At 57.4% G+C, this 18,917-nt stretch overlaps 1 protein-coding gene across 4 annotated transcripts in view; it reads right to left on the reverse strand.

Moving 5' to 3' along the window:
* The window catches only part of SIN3B (SIN3 transcription regulator family member B), a 44,207-nt gene that overhangs the window by 2,261 nt on the left and 23,029 nt on the right, over positions 1-18,917 (reverse strand). Inside the window, exons 7-18 of one of the 4 annotated variants that reach the window (XM_061421700.1) lie at positions 17,735-17,821; positions 17,186-17,304; positions 12,290-12,497; positions 9,925-10,041; positions 8,651-8,889; positions 7,844-8,027; positions 4,918-5,524; positions 4,599-4,768; positions 2,417-2,590; positions 2,038-2,130; positions 807-901; positions 400-604 (exon numbers count right to left, since the gene is read on the reverse strand). In XM_061421700.1, the coding sequence (XP_061277684.1) occupies positions 400-604; positions 807-901; positions 2,038-2,130; positions 2,417-2,590; positions 4,599-4,768; positions 4,918-5,524; positions 7,844-8,027; positions 8,651-8,889; positions 9,925-10,041; positions 12,290-12,497; positions 17,186-17,304; positions 17,735-17,821 (2,298 nt within the window). The other 3 variants (XM_061421699.1, XM_061421702.1, XM_061421701.1) reach the window with 3 other exon arrangements.

An 18,917-nucleotide genomic window follows, 5' to 3' on the forward strand; every position in this document is an offset into this window, starting at 1 on the left:
GGGCCGTGGTCAGACCTCAGGGGCCCACACACCCCAGAGGGCCGTGGTCAGACCTCAGGGGCCCACACACCCCAGAGGGCCATGGCTCAGACCTCAGGGGCCCACACACCCCAGAGGACCATGGCTCAGACCTCAGGGGCCCCCACACCCCAGAGGGCCATGGCTCAGACCTCAGGGGCCCCCACACCCCAGAGGGCCATGGCTCAGACCTCAAGGGCCCACACACCCTAGAAAGCCATGGCTTAGATCTCAGGGGCCCAGGCACCCCAGAGTGCCATGGAGTGCAACTTGGGGGCCTAGGCACCCCAAAGGGCCATGGGCTGGATCTCAGGGGCCCAGATACCCCCAAACAGCTGTGGGCAGGCCCCAGGTTCCCGGGGCTCGGGCAGAGAAGGACACCTGCTTGGCCCGGCACAGCGTCCCTCGGCGGTACATGTAGTCCTCGGAGTTCACGATGAACAGCATCTTGTGGGTGCTGAGCTTGAAGCGGCAGTCCACGTTGCAGGCGCTTTCCACCCCGACCAGCCGCCTCCAGGAGCTCTTGGCCTCGCCGCGGAGCGCACGCACCTGCTCACACTGCCAGCGGCGGAACTTCTTGAGGTTCCTGGAGGCAAGAGGAGGACCCGCAGGCTAGGAGGTCCCCACAATCCAGAGACAGCGGGAGGACGCCTGACCTCCAGGGCTGGAGAAATGTAAACCGAGGCAACAGAAACCCCCACCCGACCCCTTGGCTCCCGTGAACTCAAACCCAGGCCGCTGGGCGCTGGTGACCGTGGGAGAGGCCCCCGGGGCCCAGGCCCTCTCACCTCTGCAGGAACACGGGCTTCAGGAGGAAGCCCTCGGTGGGCGAGCTGGAGGCGCCCTCCGCTCCCACGTACTGCTCCACGTACCGAGCCAGGTGCTGGAGGGACAGAGGGAGACGGCCCATGGCGTCAGTGGCTCCGGGGCCCTTCATCTGCATCCCTCCCAAAGCTCCAGGCGGACCCGGATGTGTGCTGGAGACCAGAAGATGGCAGTGCCCAGGGCTCAGCTGCGGTGGGGCAGGTATACCCAGGCCGAGGTTCAGATGGTTTATGGAGCTTCACGCTTAAGTGAATAAATCCCTGCTGTACAACTGCTTCACTGTATCTGCCATGTGGTAAGTTCACACGGGGAACGGGAGGCCCCTGACATGGAGAGAGCGGGGTCCGGGGGATGGGTGGACGGGAAGGGAGAGCGGGACACAAGCAGCAGGATGGAAGAGGGAGAGACAGGTAGGAGTTGGGGGTGAGCAGACGGCAGGGCTCACAGGGGCCACTAGGTCCAGGACGGGCACAGCCTGCAGCATCCAAGGGACGCTTCAATGGCTCACCACCCTGTTAAAGCAGGAGGCTGTTCCAGACTCAAACTTAACAAATGCACATTTGCTGGAACTGTCCAAAAGGGAAAGAGTGTGCAGGCCCCCACCCTCACTTGTTATGGAAAGTGTGTCCCGTGAAGGACGCGGAGGGGCGCTCTGGTGGCTGTGGTGGGCGGCGTCCCCAGCTCTGTGAAGGCAGCTGGAGGCTTCCAGGCCCTGTTTCCCGAAGGCTCAAGGACAGCAAGGGGAAGGTGCGTGTCAGTGTGGGCCAGGAGCGCTTTCTCCTGGTGACGCGGGACACCCAGAGCTCTGAGCTTCAGGCACCAGGTGTGCAGCAGTCACACACCACAGGGTCTGAGTGACTGGGCTGGCCGCGGGTACCGTGGCGATGGCCGGGCACCGGCAGGAGGCAGGAGGAGCCAGGGTTTTGGTAGAGGCCAGATGGGCTCCCACGTGACCCTCCTGCCTGGGACATAGCCCTGGGCTCTGAGGGAACACCTAGAGAGCCCGCCTCCTCTTGGGGCTCCGTGGCCAGTGTTCCGTCAGCACAGAGGCACCCTGTGGACGTTCTGTGGCCTGTGCGTGGCCCGCGTGTGCACAGGCTCCTGGGGTGGGAGCCACAAGATGGATGCTGCCTGTGGCTGCCCTTAGCTCCCAAGGTGTGCGCAGGGCTCAGAGTGCAGGGCCGCAGTCCTCACCTGGACCTCCACAGGGTCCTCCGTCTGGGCTTCCTCGGTGTCCAGGAGCTCAATGGTCATGATCACTTGCCCTTTGCGCTGGAGGAACATCACCTGGGGGAGGGCGGGGGACAAACAGCCTGAAGCTGCGAGAACAGCCCAGGCTGGCACAGGATGAGGTCGAAAGGTCATCAATGCCCCTCGCTTCCCCAGCCTCCAAGCCTCAGCCTTCCCTGAGGGACCACTGCTGGGTGCCCACCTCACCAGCCCTGTGGGGCCTCCGGGGCTGGGGCCACACCCAGAGGTCCTGCGAAAGCCGCACAGGGCGCTGGGCTCCTGTGGGGGGCACGCTCTCCCGCCGGCCGGCCTCGTGTGGGGCTGAGCCGGGCTGGCTGCTCACCTTGAAGCAGTTCTCGTCGGCCATGCACCGTTCGGCCTTCCACTGGTAGCTGGTCTCCCGGGCGGCACGGACACAGCGGGAGGACAGGTTCCCGCCCGCGGCGCCCCGCTTCTTCTCGTTCAGGTAGAGCTCCACCACCTTTAGACAGACGTCGTCGCTCACAAGGTGGTGCAGCTGCGGGCGGAAGAGCTGGCTGGTGCCGGGCGTGAGCCCCCCAGGAGCGGGGAGGCACAGCCCCCGCCTTGCTCAGAGGGGTCGTGGCAAAGTCCACGAGGTAGGGGGTGAAGGTCAGTGTCCAACAGGCTGTGCAGGGCGACCTCCGTGCCAGGTGCGGACCAGACCAAATGAGCCCAGGCTACACAAACCAGACCAGACTAGAGCAAACGAAGTCAAAGCAAACCAGACTAGACCAGGGCAAGCCAGGCCGGAGAAAAGCAGAGCTAACCAAAGCAGACCAGATCACAGCAGACCAGTAAACTCTGCCTGGGCGTGAGAAACGTACAGAAACAGCGTGCCCAAATGGGTGTGGGGATCACTGAAAACCACCGTGACGGCAGATGATTCTCCCTCCCCAACATTCAGTTACACGGCTTCCCTGGTGGCTCAGGGCTAAAGAAGCCGCCTGCCAACACAGGAGACGCAGGTTTGATCCCTGGGTTGGGAAGATCACCTGGAGAAGGAGATGGCAATCCACTCCAGTACTCTTGTCTGGGAAATCCCATGGACAGAGGAGCCTGGTGGGCTACAGTCCATGGGGTCACAAGAGTCAGGCATGACTTAGCGACTGAACTACAGCAACAATGTTCAGTTACAAACATAATCCCTTCAGTACCTATAAACATACTTAACGGACCTATAAACAAACTTCACCTTTAAGTTTATGAAGAGACAAGTCCTGGCAACAGCTGAGCTGCAGGGTCAGACGGAGCTGAGTCGTCTCTCTGCACTGAGCTGCAGCCCAGACAGGCCAGAGACGTATTAACACATCCTTCGCTACTCAAATGTTACTGACTGGAAAAGTTTCAGGATCACTTACATAGCAAATTGCCAGCCACAGGTGTTAGTTCCTGCAAAAATCCCCCAGTCAATAATGAGTTAAAAACGTTTCTAGTGACTGCATCTGAGTGGCAGAGGAATGACGCGATTCTTTCCTCCACTTCTTTCCCACTTTACAGTGAACAGCCTCACTTGACAACCAGGAAACCAAAGTCACGGCAAAAAACAAGAGTGCTCCCCAAAACGGTCCAGGACCACACTGGACTAGCCCGGGGCTTTGCTGTTTATATTATGTGACCAATTTCCTCTTGCTGTCGTTCAGCTGTGGGCGATGCTGAGGCACATCACCGCCAGTCCCCTCAGAAGAGAGCTAAGGCTCTTTACAGGTTGCTAAACTCCCCTCACGAAAGGTCTGTCAACAGGAGCGCCAACATCTCCTCGCACACACGCGTGTGCACGGCAGCACTGGTCACCACCGCCGAAAGGTAGACGCAACCCTAGTGTCCACTGATGGATGAATGGGAGCGCAGAATGCACTCCATCCACATTATGAAATGCCATTTGGGCATAAAAACGAAGAACGCACTGGGACTTCCCTGGTCCAGTGGTTAACAATCTGCCTTGCAATGCAGGGGACGTGGGTTTGATCCCTTGTCGGGGAACTAAGATCACACGTGCCTCAAAGCAACTGAGCCCACGCAACACAACTAGGGAGTCCCGGAGACTCGGTGAAGATCCTGTGTGCCACAACTACGACCCAACGTAGCCAAATTAACATGTATTCAAAAAAAGGACCGCCACGTGCTACAACGCGGATGAATCTTGAAAACACAATGCCAAGAGCGAGCAGCTAGACGCCAGAGGCCACCCTGTTGCCCGAGTCCGTCTACGTGAAATGTCCAAACAGGCACATCCGCAGAGAGAAAAGGGCTGGGAGAGGAAGGGTGGGGAGTGACTGCCAGTGGGGACGGGGTTTCCTTGGGGGACTACGGGAATGTTCTAGAACTAGGCAGGTAACAATTGCACACTATAAATGTACTAAGTTCCACTGAAAGATTCACTTAAGAATGGTGAATTTTACATTACATGAACTCTACCTTAACTGAAAGTGAAGAAAAGCTGCCAACCACGGGGCCAACCGCAGCACAGGAGTGAAGGAAAGGGCCCGGCGCGGCTGCCCGCTCACCTGCCGGGCGATGCTCTGCACCAGCTTGTCCATGGTGAAGCCCACGTAGGCGTGGATGGTGAACATCTCGCGCAGCGTGTCCTCATACTGCGTGGGGTCGATGCTGCCCTCCAGCAGGCTCCGCACCATGTCCAGGAAGGCCGGGTAGTACTCTTCCAGCTCCACTTCACCTGCGGGCGGCACCCTGGTCACTGCGGGTGCAGCTCACACAGCTGCCGCAGGGAAGGCTGCGGGGTTCACACGCGCGGCTCCCGCCCCAGGCTCCCTCAGGGCAGGCGTCTCCCCTCCCGGCGCCCAGGGGGCAGGCCCTGGGGCTCACTCGGCTGCTTCAGCCGCAGCTCCATGGCGGGGTCGTTGCCCTTCTCACGGCGGCCCTCGCACAGCAGCTTCTCCCTCTCCTTCTCCGTGCGGTACTCCAGGAGCTGCTTCTGCGCCTGGCGGTAGATCTTCAGCAGCCTGGAGCACAGGGTCTGATGGAGGCGCAGGAAGAAGTACCAGTTGTTGTTGGCGAAGAAAAGGCTGTAGACGTCGTCCAGGGGCTTGTGCTGCGGTGGCTGCGGCTCCGGGGCCGGCGCCTCGCCCGCGGCCCCCTTCTCCTCTGGGGGGCTGCTCTGCGGCCCAGGCGCCGGCTTCTTCCGGTCGCCGCCAGGGTCTGCAGCCTGCCCCTGGGGGCTGGCCCGGCCCTCGTCGGCAGAGTCCTCAGATGCACCCAGGTCCAGCTGCTGGGAGAAGAAGAGGCTGGGCACGAACTGGTGCACCAGCTGGTGGATGGTGCCCTGGTCCTCCTTCTGGATGGCTGGCTGCCGCTTCACGTAGTAGCTGATGAGGGCGGCCGCGTCCTCCAGGATCTGCCTGTCCTCGTACACGAAGATGAGGTGCGGCTCACTGGAGGGGGCACTGCGGCCCTCCGAGTGCTGCTCCTGGTGCTGGGGAGACAGGGCAGCCACTGGAACAGGAGTGACCCGCGCGGAGAACCCCAACTCTGGGGCCAAAAGGAGGCCACACTCCCTCCACCAAGGCCTCCAACGGTGCCGAGAGACTGGGGGAATGCGGGCAGCGCTGTCTGGGCATGCAGTTCCAGCTGCCCCAGGCTGCCTGGGGGTGACGAAGGCCCAGTGCAGCACGGGCCTCTGCCACCGTCATGCATTCACACTCAGCCAGACCCTGCAAGGCTGTGACTGCTCCCGCTCCAGTTCCACCCCCTCCAGCCTTGCCCGCCTGGCTGACACCACCCTCACGTCTCCTGCCACGAGCCCTCCACGGTGTTCCCATTACCTGGCACTAGCACGGGCCACCCACCTGCTCGTCCCTGTCTACCAGCCCACTCTACAACTCCCCACACGGAGTCTAGAGCCACACAGGAGCTCCATCAGCCCAAGCTGCCCCCTTCCTCCACCCTTGCACATGACTCAGAAGAGGACCCTGGCCCTGGCACGCCACCCCACACTCCTCTGATGCTGTGGGGGTGCTGAGCTTGTCCTGCTGTGCACAAGACCTTCACATGCGCCTTGGATCTTTCTCCCTGGAAAACCTCATCCTTGGGCTCACCCTCCCCTGCTACCTTTACCCAGTCAACAACTCTCCTCCCAACGAGCCCGAACACCCTCAGTACCCCGCAGCCTTGCATAGGCTGCCCCACATTGTACTCTCTCCTGGTGACGCTGGTCCCCTGCATGAGTCAACAGAGGCAGACACACCAGGTTCCAGGAAGAAGTGAGCGTGTGCGCTGTCCCTGTGAGCGGGGAGCTCCCGAGGTCAGGACAAGCCCTCCCTGGCGCTCTCAACAGTGGCCCTGAGGGGTTCCCCAGACTCCCCTGGAACGAGGGCCCGAAGGGAAAGAGGGGCAGGGCCTCTCAGGCTGCCCCCTGGCCAGGGGCTTCACTTTCTGGGAAGGGCAAGTCATGTGCTCCCGTCTCCACTGTGGAATCTGCAGTGTCCAGAGGCCTCCTTCCCTCCTCGCTGGAGGGACGGGCGGCGTCTGAGTGGGTCCCAGCAGGCAGAGGCGGGGTGCGGGCACTGCAGCTCAGTCCTGCTCCCGGCTCTTTAGCGTGGCCTTCCTCCTACTACTTTCTGAGTCCCCACCTTGTGTATGTCACAAACGCCCTTCAGAATCTTCCAGGCAAGGGTCGGAGCTCGTAACCAGACTGTCCTCCGTGAGCCACGCAACAGGAGAAGGGTCTCCTGCCCTAAGCAGCAAGGCGCCGCACACACAAGCTCACTAGGCCCCGGCCCTTCTCCCTCAGACCCCAGGGAAGGCCCTGCAGGACTCTGCTGGTGGCAGCAGGGCAGAAGCGGCTGCACCCCCGACTCTGGGGTCGGGGTGGGGGTCTCAGGCCTCAAGCATCTGCAGCCTGAAGCGCAGAGGCCAGATCACAGAGTGGACCTTGGGGCTGAGTGGTGGGCACTGAGCGGGGCAGGGAGGCAGGAGGGAAGGTGGTCTGGGGCCAGCTCGCTCAGTGGTCTCTGCAGCCGTGTGGAGGAACACGAGCTCTGGGCAGGGTGAGCCTCCTAGCGGGGCCGCTCGAGGGCCTGGAGGTAAGACAAGCCCCACCGCTTGCTGCTCAGGACTATGTGTGGCAGAGAGGGGGGGGAAGTGGCCCTGGCCAGCGGGGCACTCGGTCAGTGGCGCTGCTCCCTGACCCGGGCTCCGCCACCGAGCAGCAGCACCCCCTTCCCTGACAGCCAACGCCCAGTGAGCCGCCCCCACCAGGATTCCTGCCTCGGGCTCCCGCTAGTAATGCTCTCCCCACAGGCATTGTTCAAAGCCCAGCTCCTCAAGCCGAGGGCCTGGCCGGCCTCACTTCAGGCCCCGTGAGCCAGACCACACCAAAGCCTGGCAGGGCACTAAGAGGGCAGCGTGGTGGCGGCAGGTGGCGCCCTCGCCTGCTGCGGCCAGCCTGGGCAAGGGGCCAGCTCCGGTGCCTTAGTTTCCTCACTGCTAAAACTGGGACAGTAACAGTACTACACAGTAAGACCGGCAAGCACGGGTTAGATGGGACCTTCCTCCCAAAGACCGTAACACTCCGAGGCCCAGGGCGAGCAGCAGCACAGGAAAGCTGCCAGCCCCAGTGAGCTGAAGGAAGGTGCGTCGAGGCGCGGGGAGCTGAGGAGTCAGCCCTCTGCTGACAACGGCAGGGCACCTTCCTGGGTCGGCCCGGGGCCAAGGGGACACCCCTCCCATCCCCACGCAGCCCTGAGAGGGCAACGGAGGCCGGGAGGGCCAGACCCGGCTGAGGGGGCCTCACCTCGTCATAGACGCTCTCGATCTCATTGAGCAGGCTCTTGGAGCGAAGCGCCTTGGTGTCGTTCTGCTTGAAGTTCACGGCCTGGTGGTCCAGGGACTTGAGGTACGCTTTCTCATACTGCTCCCGCCAGATCTTGTTGAAGCCCTGCTGGGCCTCCCGCCACTCCTCCTCCTTGGCCTTCAGCCTGTGGGGGCAAGCAGGCTCATTCCACCCCAGACCCACGGACCCGTTCCAGGCCCGGACGGCCTGCTGCAGGCACGGGGGTAGGCTCTGTGCTGGATGGAGGGCGGTGGGAGCGGCTGGCGGCCTCGCTGCAGCCGGCTTTACGGACGCTCAAACGCCACTGCCCTGCAGCCCCCCCCCGTCCCGGCCCGCGGCACTGACTGCGCTCCGTGCGGCTGCTGCGCTCCCGGTGGATGGGACTGTCGGGCTGCTCATGACTGGGGCCCCAGCACTGGGCGTACAACCAGCCCAGGGCAGCCACTTAACCAATAACTGTTCACAGCACAGGGAGGGCCCCAAAATGTGTGATTAAACAAAAGGCAAGCCGTGATACAGGACAGTCCCATTTGTGCTTTAAGATAATTACTCTTCATGTTTAGGCATGATCACGTGCAGAGTGGAATTTTTGAGGACACAAATAATCACTAACGGCTGTACTTTTGTCTTGGGGATGGAAAAGGGAGAGAAAGGAAGACCAAAAAACACAACCAGCCAGCCTGAGTCCCCAAGGCCCCCCTCAGATTACACCTGGGACAAACAGCAGTAATGAGCCCCTGGGTGGTGCGGTCAGAAGCGTGAGGGCACCTTTTTAGGACAACGGGGACAGCGGTGACAGGGTTCTTCTTGAGGCTCTCGATGATCTCTGGGGCTTTGTCGCCGTAAATGCGGTGGATAGCGCGGCGCTGGATCACTTCCGATGTGCCCCCCAGACAGTCGTCCAACCGGAACTTCTCCTGGTCTTCCGGCGCCATGCGGGACAGCTTCTTCTGGACGCTCTCCAACACCCGGATTGTGGCCAGGTTGGTCTCCAGGACAACGTCTAACTATGGACAGGAAGGCAGAAAGAGGTCAGCGGGTCAGCTCATCCCCCAGGGATGAGCCCGGGCCAGCAGAAGGGATGCTGGGACAGAGGCTGGGAAGGGGTGATGGATGCAGGCCCGGGGGACTGGGGCAAGCATGGCTGGTTATAGGTCCGGGCCCTGGTGCTACCTGGACCTCCCCACTGGTAGACCCATCTGAGGAGGGGGACAGGCCCTGGCCTGGCCCTCTTCACAGGCATCGAACGCACGTTACCCTCATCACTGAGGAAGGGAGGCACAGTACACAAAGCCTGCAGGAGACTCCCCAGATCACGTGCGGGGGAGGGGGAGCCGTCCCCAGAGCTACAGCCACGTGACTGCTTCCATTTAGGGCAGAGTGAACCAGGTGGAGCACAGGATGGCCGCTGCTGAGATCTAGGAGGGGCTGTACAGGAGCAGCGTGACAGATCCGACTGGTGGGGGACCTGTTTGGGGTCTTGGCTGGTGGTGGGCACATGGGCCTCCACAGGGGAGAGAATCCAGAGCTAGACACACACGCACAAGACAAACACTTAGGCACAAGATCCTCCCCGCCCTCCCCACATACACACGGATACAAGTGCAACTGGGGACACGTGAGTAAGGTCACGGGCGGGGTCAAGGTCCACACCCCGGCTGTGACACTGCCTCAGAGATTTACAAGCTGCTCCCACTGGGGCAAAGGTACCTGGAGCACTCTGTTATTTTTTAAGCTGCATGTGAATCTACAATGGTCTCAGTAAAAAATTTCTGTTACAAAATTAAGTGACCCTAACTGTAGTTAATGAAATACACACACACTTTAAAAAAAGAAAGAAAAAGCAGCATCGCGGAGCCAGCCTGAGGGGCAGCAAGGCAGAGAAGGGAGGCTTTTGGGAGCTGCCCACTGCTGGAAGGCACTGGACTCGCCGCCACCCCAGAGGAGAATGGACGGCTTCAGGAGGATCAGGATGCATCCCGTGGTGGAGGCACACAGAGAGGGCCGAGCAGGGGCCCCGGGGGCCGCAGTGCCACACCCACCTCGAAGCGCTCATCCTCACAGCGGTGCAGCTGCTCCTCGTAGGGCGTCTTCTTGGAGCTGACGAAGGTGGAGTCCTCAGACCAGGAGGGGAAGGACACCCAGGTGTCATTCAGCACCTGCGCCAAGAGGAAACGCCGTGGCTGGAGAGGCAGGGGCCCCGTGGCCAGAGGGCTTTATTGTGTGGTCCAGCGTAGAAGAGCCAAGGATAAGGAACAATCCTGATTCTACAGGAAACTACGTTGATCCCTGGGTTGGGAAGATCCCCTGGAGAAGGGAAAGGCTACCCACTCCAGTATTCTGGCCTGGAGAATTCCATGCACTATACTGTCTATGGGGTCGCAAGAGCGGGACATGACTGAGCGACTTTCACTTCAGTTCACTAATTCTGTTGTTGTTTTAGCTGCTAAGTTGTGTCTGACTCTTTTGTGACCCCATGGACTATAGCCCGCCAGGATCTTCTCTGTCCATGGGATTTGCCAGGCAAGAATACTGGAGTGGATTTCCATTTCCTCCTCCAGGGGATCTTCTTGGCCCAGGGATCGAACTCGTGTCTCCTGCGTTGGCAGGCGGATTCTTTACCATTGAACCACCAGGGAAGAGCAAATCATACTAATGGTAACATTAATTTAAAAGTGGTTTTAAGAGAAAACGTGACTTTGATCACATGAACAAAATCTTGCTACTTCGGGGTTGGGAAACTTTGTCTATAAAGGGCTACGTAGCAAATATTTTGGGTTGTGCAGGTCACTGGGTCTGTTGGGTCTACAGGAGAATAGCCTTTTATTGTGCTTCATAGATGTCACCTTTTTGAAAGACAGTGTGAAGGTCTGAAGCGACCCTGCACTGAGGGCGTCCGTCAGGGCCACTTTCAAGAGTGTCTGCTCACTTTGTGTCCCCGTGCCACATCTCAGTGACTCGCACAGTACTGCAGACTCTTCTCATCGTTACTGCCCTTGTCACAGGGGCCAGCGATCAGCAACTCACCAAAGGCTCGGAGGGTCAGCGTGTTTAGTGACATAAGGTGCTTCAAATCAAGTATATACTGTTGTTGTTTTTCAATATAACACTATGCTTTGGAACTGTGGTGTTGGAGAAGACTCTTCAGAGTCCCTTGGACTCCAAGGAGATCCAACCAGTCCATTCTGAAGGAGATCAGTCCCTGGTGTTCATTGGAAGGACTGATGCTGAAGCTGAAACTCCAATACTTTGGCCACCTGATGCGGAGGGCTGACTCATATGAAAAGACCCTGATGCTGGGAAAGATTGAGGGCAGGAGGAGAAGGGGATGACAGAGGATGAGATGGTTGGATGGCATCACCAACTCAATGGACACGAGTTTGGGCAAACTCCAGGAGTTGGTGATGGACAGGGAGGCCTGGCGTGCTGCGGTTCATGGGGTCGCAAAGAGTCGGACACAACTGAGTGACTGAACTGAACTGATAGCACGCTTAAATATTACAGACCGCAGTATAGCATAAACATAACTTCCATATGCACTGGGAAACCAAAAAATTTATGTGACTGGCTTTATTGTGGTATTTGCTTTATTGCAGTGGTCTGGAACCAAACCCACAGTATCTGCAAGGTAATGGGACTTCCCTGATGGCTCAGTGAATCCGCCTGCAAGGCAGGAGATGTGCATTCAATCCTTGGGTCAGGAAGCACCCTCAGAAAAGGAAATAGCAACCCTCTACAGTATTCTTGCCTGGAAAATCCCATGGACAGAGGAACCTGCGGGCTACAGTCCATAGGGTCACAAAGAGTCGGATACGACCGAGGGACTGAGCACACGTGCGCACACCCACACACGCCTGGACTCCACTCTGCCTTTGTCCCGGTAAAGCAGCTGCGGGATGTATGTGCACAGGGCCCATCTGTGTGCCAATAAAGCTTTACTTACAAACACAGGCTGTGAACCAGATGCGGTTCATGGGCCATGCTCTGCTGAATCTCAGACTATATATCCTGGAATCGAGCAGCCACTCTTGAATTCTGGAAATGCAGTAAGACTGTCTACTAACTTCAAAAAAGCATCCAGTGGTCAAGCTGAACAGAAACTTGCTGAGGGAGTGAGCCTGGAACAGAGCGGGCTCACGGCAGAGATGAATCTCAGTCTGAAGGATGGAGGAGGAAGCCGAAACCTGTGTGCGAGCAGTGTGTGCTCTGCGGCTTGCCAGAGCCACCAGCGGGGCAAGAAACCATCTTCTCTGCCTAGGCGTTTTGTTTTGCTACATCCCAGGACCATCTACCACCCAGTGCCCGGGGGGATCAACACCCTTCCATCCATCTGGAACAGGTGACGAGTTTTGTGGAGAGGTAGGGCACGGGCACCATGTAAGCTGACGGAGCCCCTGGGGACGCTACCTCTTTGCAGATGGCTGTCCTCCCGCTGCACTTGGGCTGCTGGTAGGTTTTGGGGAGCGCCCGGTAGCTGGATCCGATGCGCTTGCACGAGGCATAGTCGATTTCCCGGCTTATTCCGTCCCCGGATCTGTCATTCATGGGTGGGGCGAAGGACAGCTCTTTCACCCCCAGGAAGGACTTGAACTGTGCAAAGAGCTCTGGAAATTTCCTTCAGAAACGAAGACAAATGGGATGGGGGGGGAGGGAGGGATTAATCAGGAGTTTGGGATTAGCAGATACACACTGCTATACATAAGACAGATGAACGACAAGGTCCTACTATATAGCACAGGGAACTACATTCAGTAATCTGTAATAATCTATAATAGAAAAGAACCTGAGAAAAAAATAAATATATGTTTAACTGAATCATTTTGCTGTATACCAAAAACTAACATGAGATTGTAAATCAACTACACTTCCATTGAAAAAAAAGCCTAAGCACCTTCCTGGGGGTCCAGTGGTTGGCAGTCCACCTGCCAAAGCGGGGCAGGTGGGTTTGATCCTTGCTCTGGGAAGATCCCACACACTGCACAGCAACTACTGAGCTCCTGAGCCCTAGAGTCCATGCTCCGCAATAAGAGAAGCCCAAGCACCGCAACTAGAGAGGAGCCCCCACTTGCTGCAACTAGACAAAGCCTGTGCTCAGCAGTGAAGACCCAGCACAGCCCCTAAAAAATTAATTTAAGAAAAAAAAAAAGGAAGACAAATGGTAAGTCAGCCTCCTGAGGGCTTCTGAGAACGATCCAGGGATATTAGAATGGCTTTGTGCTGAAGCAGGTAGTGAACAATGGTCAGAATCAACTTCAGAAAGGAGGGGTGAGAGGCAGAACTAGCATCCAACGTGGTAAAGTCATCGTGTGTGTGACTCCCCCCGGCATCCCTCTGTCACCAACCAGGCCCCACCACTCGCGGGACGTCCTTGAAGCACCCAAGACAAGACTGGCCCAGGCCGGCAGAAGCTGGAGTCAGCGATGTGCCTTGACTGGAAGGGGCCGAGCACCAGGCCAGGGGCTGGCAAACCAGTCAACCTGCCAGGCCTATCTGCAGACAGTTTCACCGGTGGATGGTCACACCCATTCCCTTAGTATTTCCTTGTGCATATTTGCTTGTGGATGATGGTGTCAGAAGCTGCGTGGTTGTGACCCTTGGTCCTTGACAGAAAAAGTCTGCTTCCCTGCTCCCTCCCCCCTTCTCCCTGGACAAATTCTCAGGAATCATAGCAGAATGGTCATGCATGTCGACTGGAAGCTTTTAAAGCAACTGACCCCCACATCATCTGGCTTGTTTAAATGAATATCAAATTCTACAGAAAGGATGCAGATATGTTGACAGCTGGTGTGGTGATTCTGCCCCGTGACTAAGTCAAGCAGTCTCCCCTCCTTAACTGTGTGCTCCAAGACGGCCATCTGCGGTAGCCCACCTTTAAGGACCGCCTCCCCCACCCCTCAACTTGGCTCACAAGAAAAGCCCATGGGCCAATGGAAACGCAGGCAAGGAAGACGACAACATCGGTGCACAGGATGTCCAACGTCATGGTGGGACAAACCACTCTGAAGGGTGGCGACGCTGCACCTCCAACTCCGCCACACCATCACCAGGGAGCAGCTCTCCAGACCACTGCATGCGGCTGCCCCCAACGTGCAAACCCGGAAAGCAGTTCACACATGCAGAGAGAGGCCTCCTGGGGGAAGGATGCGACACGAACAGTAACTCAGCTGGGCACCAGATCCAGATGAGCGAGCGGGGGGCTTCCCTGGTGGCTCAGTGGGTAAAGAACCTGCCTGCCAATGCAGGAGACATGGCTTCAGTCCCTGAATCTAGGAAGACCCCACCTGCCGCTGAGCAACTAAACCCTTACACCACAGCTACTGAGGCTGCGAGCTGCAACTATCGCGCCCACACGCCGTGACTACCGAAGCCTGACAGCCCTCGAGCCTGCGCTCTGCAGGAAGAGCAGGCGCTGCAATGAAAAGCCTGAGCACCACAACCAGAGCAGTCCCTGTGCCCTGCAACTAGAGAAAAGCCCGCCCAGCAACAAAGGCCCAGCACAGCCAAACATAAATAAAACTGAAAAAAAAACCCCAAAGAACCGGCCACGTTTTAGCTGAGACTTGTGTGATCCTGCCATCCTGTTCTGGGCGGCATTCCAGAGCGTTAACAGATCTTCAGCAGGCCCAGAAAGTTAACCCAACGGAAAGGACCAGCCTGATGTGTGCACCCTCAGAACCGCCAGAGAAGCACCTCCTGATGACTCTAACTGGACCTCTGAGTATCCCAGTCCAAGAATGTGACCTTGGCACCAACCACAGGGAGAAACCGAGACAAACGTCCACCGAAACAGACCCTGCTGAGAAACTCATGATACATACAAGTAAGGGAACACTATGCAGTCACTAAAAGTGATCGCGTGGGTCTGAGAATTGCTGAGTTTAAAAAAAAGAGAGAAGGCTGCAGGCCAGCCTGACAGTGTGGTATCACTGACGTGAAACTCAGCAGCCACACTCAGGCCTAGAGAACAGCGGGCGAAGAGTGAGGGGCCGGCTTCGGGCCTAGAGAACACAGCAGGAGTGAGGGGCTGGCTTCCAGGTCTAGAGAACAGAGGGGGAGTGAGGGGCTGGCTTCAGGCCTAGAGAACAGAGGGCGAAGAGTGAGGGGCCAGCTTCCAGGTCTAGAGAACAGAGCGCAAGTGAGGGGCCGGCTTCAGGTCTAGAGAACAGAGTGGGAGTGAGGGGCCGGCTTCCAGGTCTAGAGGACAGAGCGGGAGTGAGGGGCTGGCTTCAGGTCTAGAGAACAGAGGGGGAGTGAGGGGAGGGCTTCCAGGTCTAGAGAACAGAGGGCGAAGAGTGAGGGGCCAGCTTCCAGGTCTGATCCCCCTGAGCTCGCCCACCACCACACAATGCCTCTTTTATGAGAGCTTGCCCCGGGGAAAGGAAGAGCTATCCACTCAGGCCTCAGTTTCCTCAGCTGTAAAATGTACTGAGACGCAGCGAATGCATTTACATTCTTGAGTTCATAGAAGGCTATAAAAAACTGGTCCCCTTTTCAGTTTCTAACTGGTCCTGATGCGAAAGGAAAGCAACTCATGACCCTGGCACTGTAATAAATGTTGCTGAGATGCTCTCTCCTGCAACTTGCAGTGAGTGAATAAGCCACAGAAAGGAAAGCTTTGCCTCCTGATGGACAGAGGGACGTGGGGGACCGTGAAGATGCATTTGGCAAAGTGCAGCCCTGCCACAGGGATGCCGACGCGGACATGGTAAAGAATAAACCTGGAGGGAGAACCCAGGCGTGAAGAGAGGCCTACAGCCATACCAGAAACAAAACCCAGACCAGTTTTGTGTTCGGAGTAGGAGCCTGAGCTGTGTGTCTGGTGGTGTCGGCCTGGGTTGGCTGCATCGTAATTAGTGCAGAGAGGCGGTCACTCCTCAGCCGAGGAAGGGGGCATGACTGACATGGCACGTGGAGAGCTCCTGGAGGTTGGCAAAGGTCCATTTGTGACATGGGTTATGGGTACAAGGGATTGCCTAAAAATGATTTTACCAAGCCATTCTTCTTCTTCTTCTTCTTACGTGGTTTCCTGGACCTGGGTTCTATTTTATGTTAAAAAGAAAAAAAATTTAAAAAGCTTTTTAAATTATTAGGAAGGCTCAGGTAGCTGCCCCCAGAGCCCGGCAGCCCCTGCAGTTTTCTTGGGGCCTATACAGGCAGGCTTCCCTGGTGACTCAGACAGTAAAGAATCCGCCTGCAATGCAGGAGGTGATCTGCGTTTGATCCCTGGGTCGGGAAGATTCCCCTGGAGAAGGGAATGGCTACCCACTCCAGTACTCTTGCCTGGAGCATTCCATGGCGAGAGGAGCCTGGTGGCTACAGTCCATGGGTCACAACTCAGTGACTAATGCACACACACTGCGACGAAAAAAGCAAGTCGTGTGTAGTGAGGACTCACCATGTGTGAGATGTTAACAGTCTTCATGCAAGCCCACTTGGAGCTTTTTGGAAAACTGCATAGGTGTGTTTATAATCCCCTTTTGACAGCATGGGAACAGGCTCACATGGGGCTCAGCCCCAGGCTGGGCATGACCATGCTGGCGAGCAGGAAGCGCGCTGGTAGCCAGCACACTGCCCTTCCCACACGGCGCCCCCAGGCCCGCGCCATCCCCTCAGAAGCTGCCAGGCCCTGGGGCGGCTCACGCAGGGCAGCGGCACGGGATGCAAGTGGGTCGGTGACCTGCTAACAGCACTTCTCCTGGGGCACCAGGATGCTGACCAGTCATTTCATTCTTCCTGGTAATTTCTGATAGAATTTTAAAAATCATAATGAATCTCCCGGGAATTATGCTAAGTGGAAAAACGCTGATCCTGAAAGGTTACACAACACATGGTGTATGACTCCACGTAATTCTCTTGCCATGTAAGCTTCCGAGAAGAAGCACAGGTTTGAGGGGTTGCCAGGGGCCCAGAGCATAGGAGGGATATGGATCTGAGTATCAAAGGCCAACACCAGCTTCCTTGTGGTTCTGAAGCTGCTCTGTACCTGGACAGCGGCAGTGGACACACCAGCCTTCACGGGTGATACAGCTATACACACGCACACACACAACGGGAACACGCAGAGATGGGTGGGTATCTGAAAGCCAACATCCTGGTTGTGGCGCTGACTACAGATGTGACTGTGGGGGAATGCTCCCCAAAGTTCCCTGTGTTCTTTCTTACAACTGCTGGTGAATCTATTGTGATGTCTGTAACAATTTCAACTTAAAAAAATTGGAAAAAACCGCTTTCCAAATACAACAGCCAAAAGATGGCTGAAAAGCATTTACAGAACAAAATGCAAGGGAGGGAAATGCCACTCACCCTAGGAACGGGCCAACCAGCTGGAGGAGCTCAGAGCCGGACACCAGCTCTTGGTTGAAGAGGGCGATGCAGCGGAGGAAATTCTCGTAGACCTCCTGGCTCTTCAGCACCCTGCGCACCTGCAGGGAGAGGGGGTCAGGGCCCCACCGGCCGCACCCACTCCCGAGCCCACCGGGCCTGACCCCACCAGGCGCACACGGAGCCACAAGCACAGGCTCTGGAGGGCAGCTGTGGTCTGCAGGGGACTGCTCTCCACTCACACAGCACGTGCCCAGAGCCAGCTCACTGGCTCTGCCCACTGACTCTGGGTAGGAAGGCCCTGGACCACCCCTGCTTCAGAGAAGCCATACAGCTTCTGAGCAGCAGACGTGTGTCCCCAAATGTGGCATGGGCTCTGAGCTCAGCCTTTCCCACGTGTTTCGTCACCTCCTGCCCACCGCCTGCCACCAGCCCCCTGCCACCTCCCCTCACTTCGACTGCTCAGATCCGAGCTGGGAGAGGCCAGCCTGGACCAGGCAAGGCCTGGAGGTCACTGGTCCCGCCGCTCACCTTGTCAAAGAAGGAGAACTCCTGCAGAGTCCCGTACTTGCCCACGGTGGCAATGGACAGGTCTTTGGTGCCACGGAGTTTCATCTTCTTCTGCGGAGAGAGAGTCCATGCCACGGACGCTCTGTGCGTCTCACAGGTGGCCCGTGTCCATCTTTGTGAGAGTCACAGCATCGCCAACACGAGCTTTCCTGACAGGAACCGTCATCAGGTGCTGGCTGGCGGTCTGCCCAGGACCCCCACGGATGAACTTCTCAGGACCACCCACCTCGGCCTCCAGGACTGAGTGAGGAGTGGAAGTCACACAACCACCCTGCCCACAATCTGGGATCTAAATCTCAGCAACTGAGCGCTTTTGCTATCAGGCAGGGGCATCACAGAGTAAGAATAGCAAGGGAGTCATGCCCGTAGATACAGTATCAGGAACTTCTCCTGGCTGCTCCTCCCATGGGCTGTGACTGTGACTGGGGCGGGGGGGGGGGGGGGGAGGGGAGGAAGGGGGGTGGAGATGGCAACGAGAAGATCCTGGGGAAATCTGGGTTTTTAATTGCTGTGAAGATTGTTCTCTCTAGGCTGGACTTGGACCTGAACTTGGCCACACTCCTGAGACATCGAGGATATTACCAAACCATCTCCCAAACGCCTGAAGAATGATGAGCATGTGTCAAAAGGACACAAGAGCCAACCTAGAGGGGCCCTACTGGCCAGATCTGAGGCAGTTTAGAGTCAAGACAGACAATGATAGTCACAGATTATACTGCGCTTCCACTGCAAGGGGCATGGATGGGTTCGATGCCCGGTCTGGCAACTAAGATTCTGCATGCTGCAAGGTGCAGCCCAGAAAAACAAAGCAAAACAAGGCAAAAAAACACAAAAGAACATGATAGTAACAGATTATAACCCGAGTCCACAAAGACACACATTAAATAAACAGAGATGGAGAACAAGCTCTCCCTTCCAGCAGAAAGCCAACTAGCAAATACACAAGGGATGATGGAATAAGAAAACCACCATCACGTGAGGGTGAGGCGCACAACAGGAGAGGAACTTCAGAGCCTCTCGCCCCTCGGCAGGACGCCTTGTGCAGTGACCAACCTGCATAGCTGTGCACAGGCGTCCTGCCCTGAAAGAGCTGTGAAGGTGAGAAGCAGCAGGCTGAGGAGGGTTTCCAGTTTATGCAGAAGGA

This window comes from Bos javanicus, chromosome 7 (genome assembly GCF_032452875.1).
Source record: "Bos javanicus breed banteng chromosome 7, ARS-OSU_banteng_1.0, whole genome shotgun sequence".
NCBI lineage: Eukaryota > Metazoa > Chordata > Mammalia > Artiodactyla > Bovidae > Bos > Bos javanicus.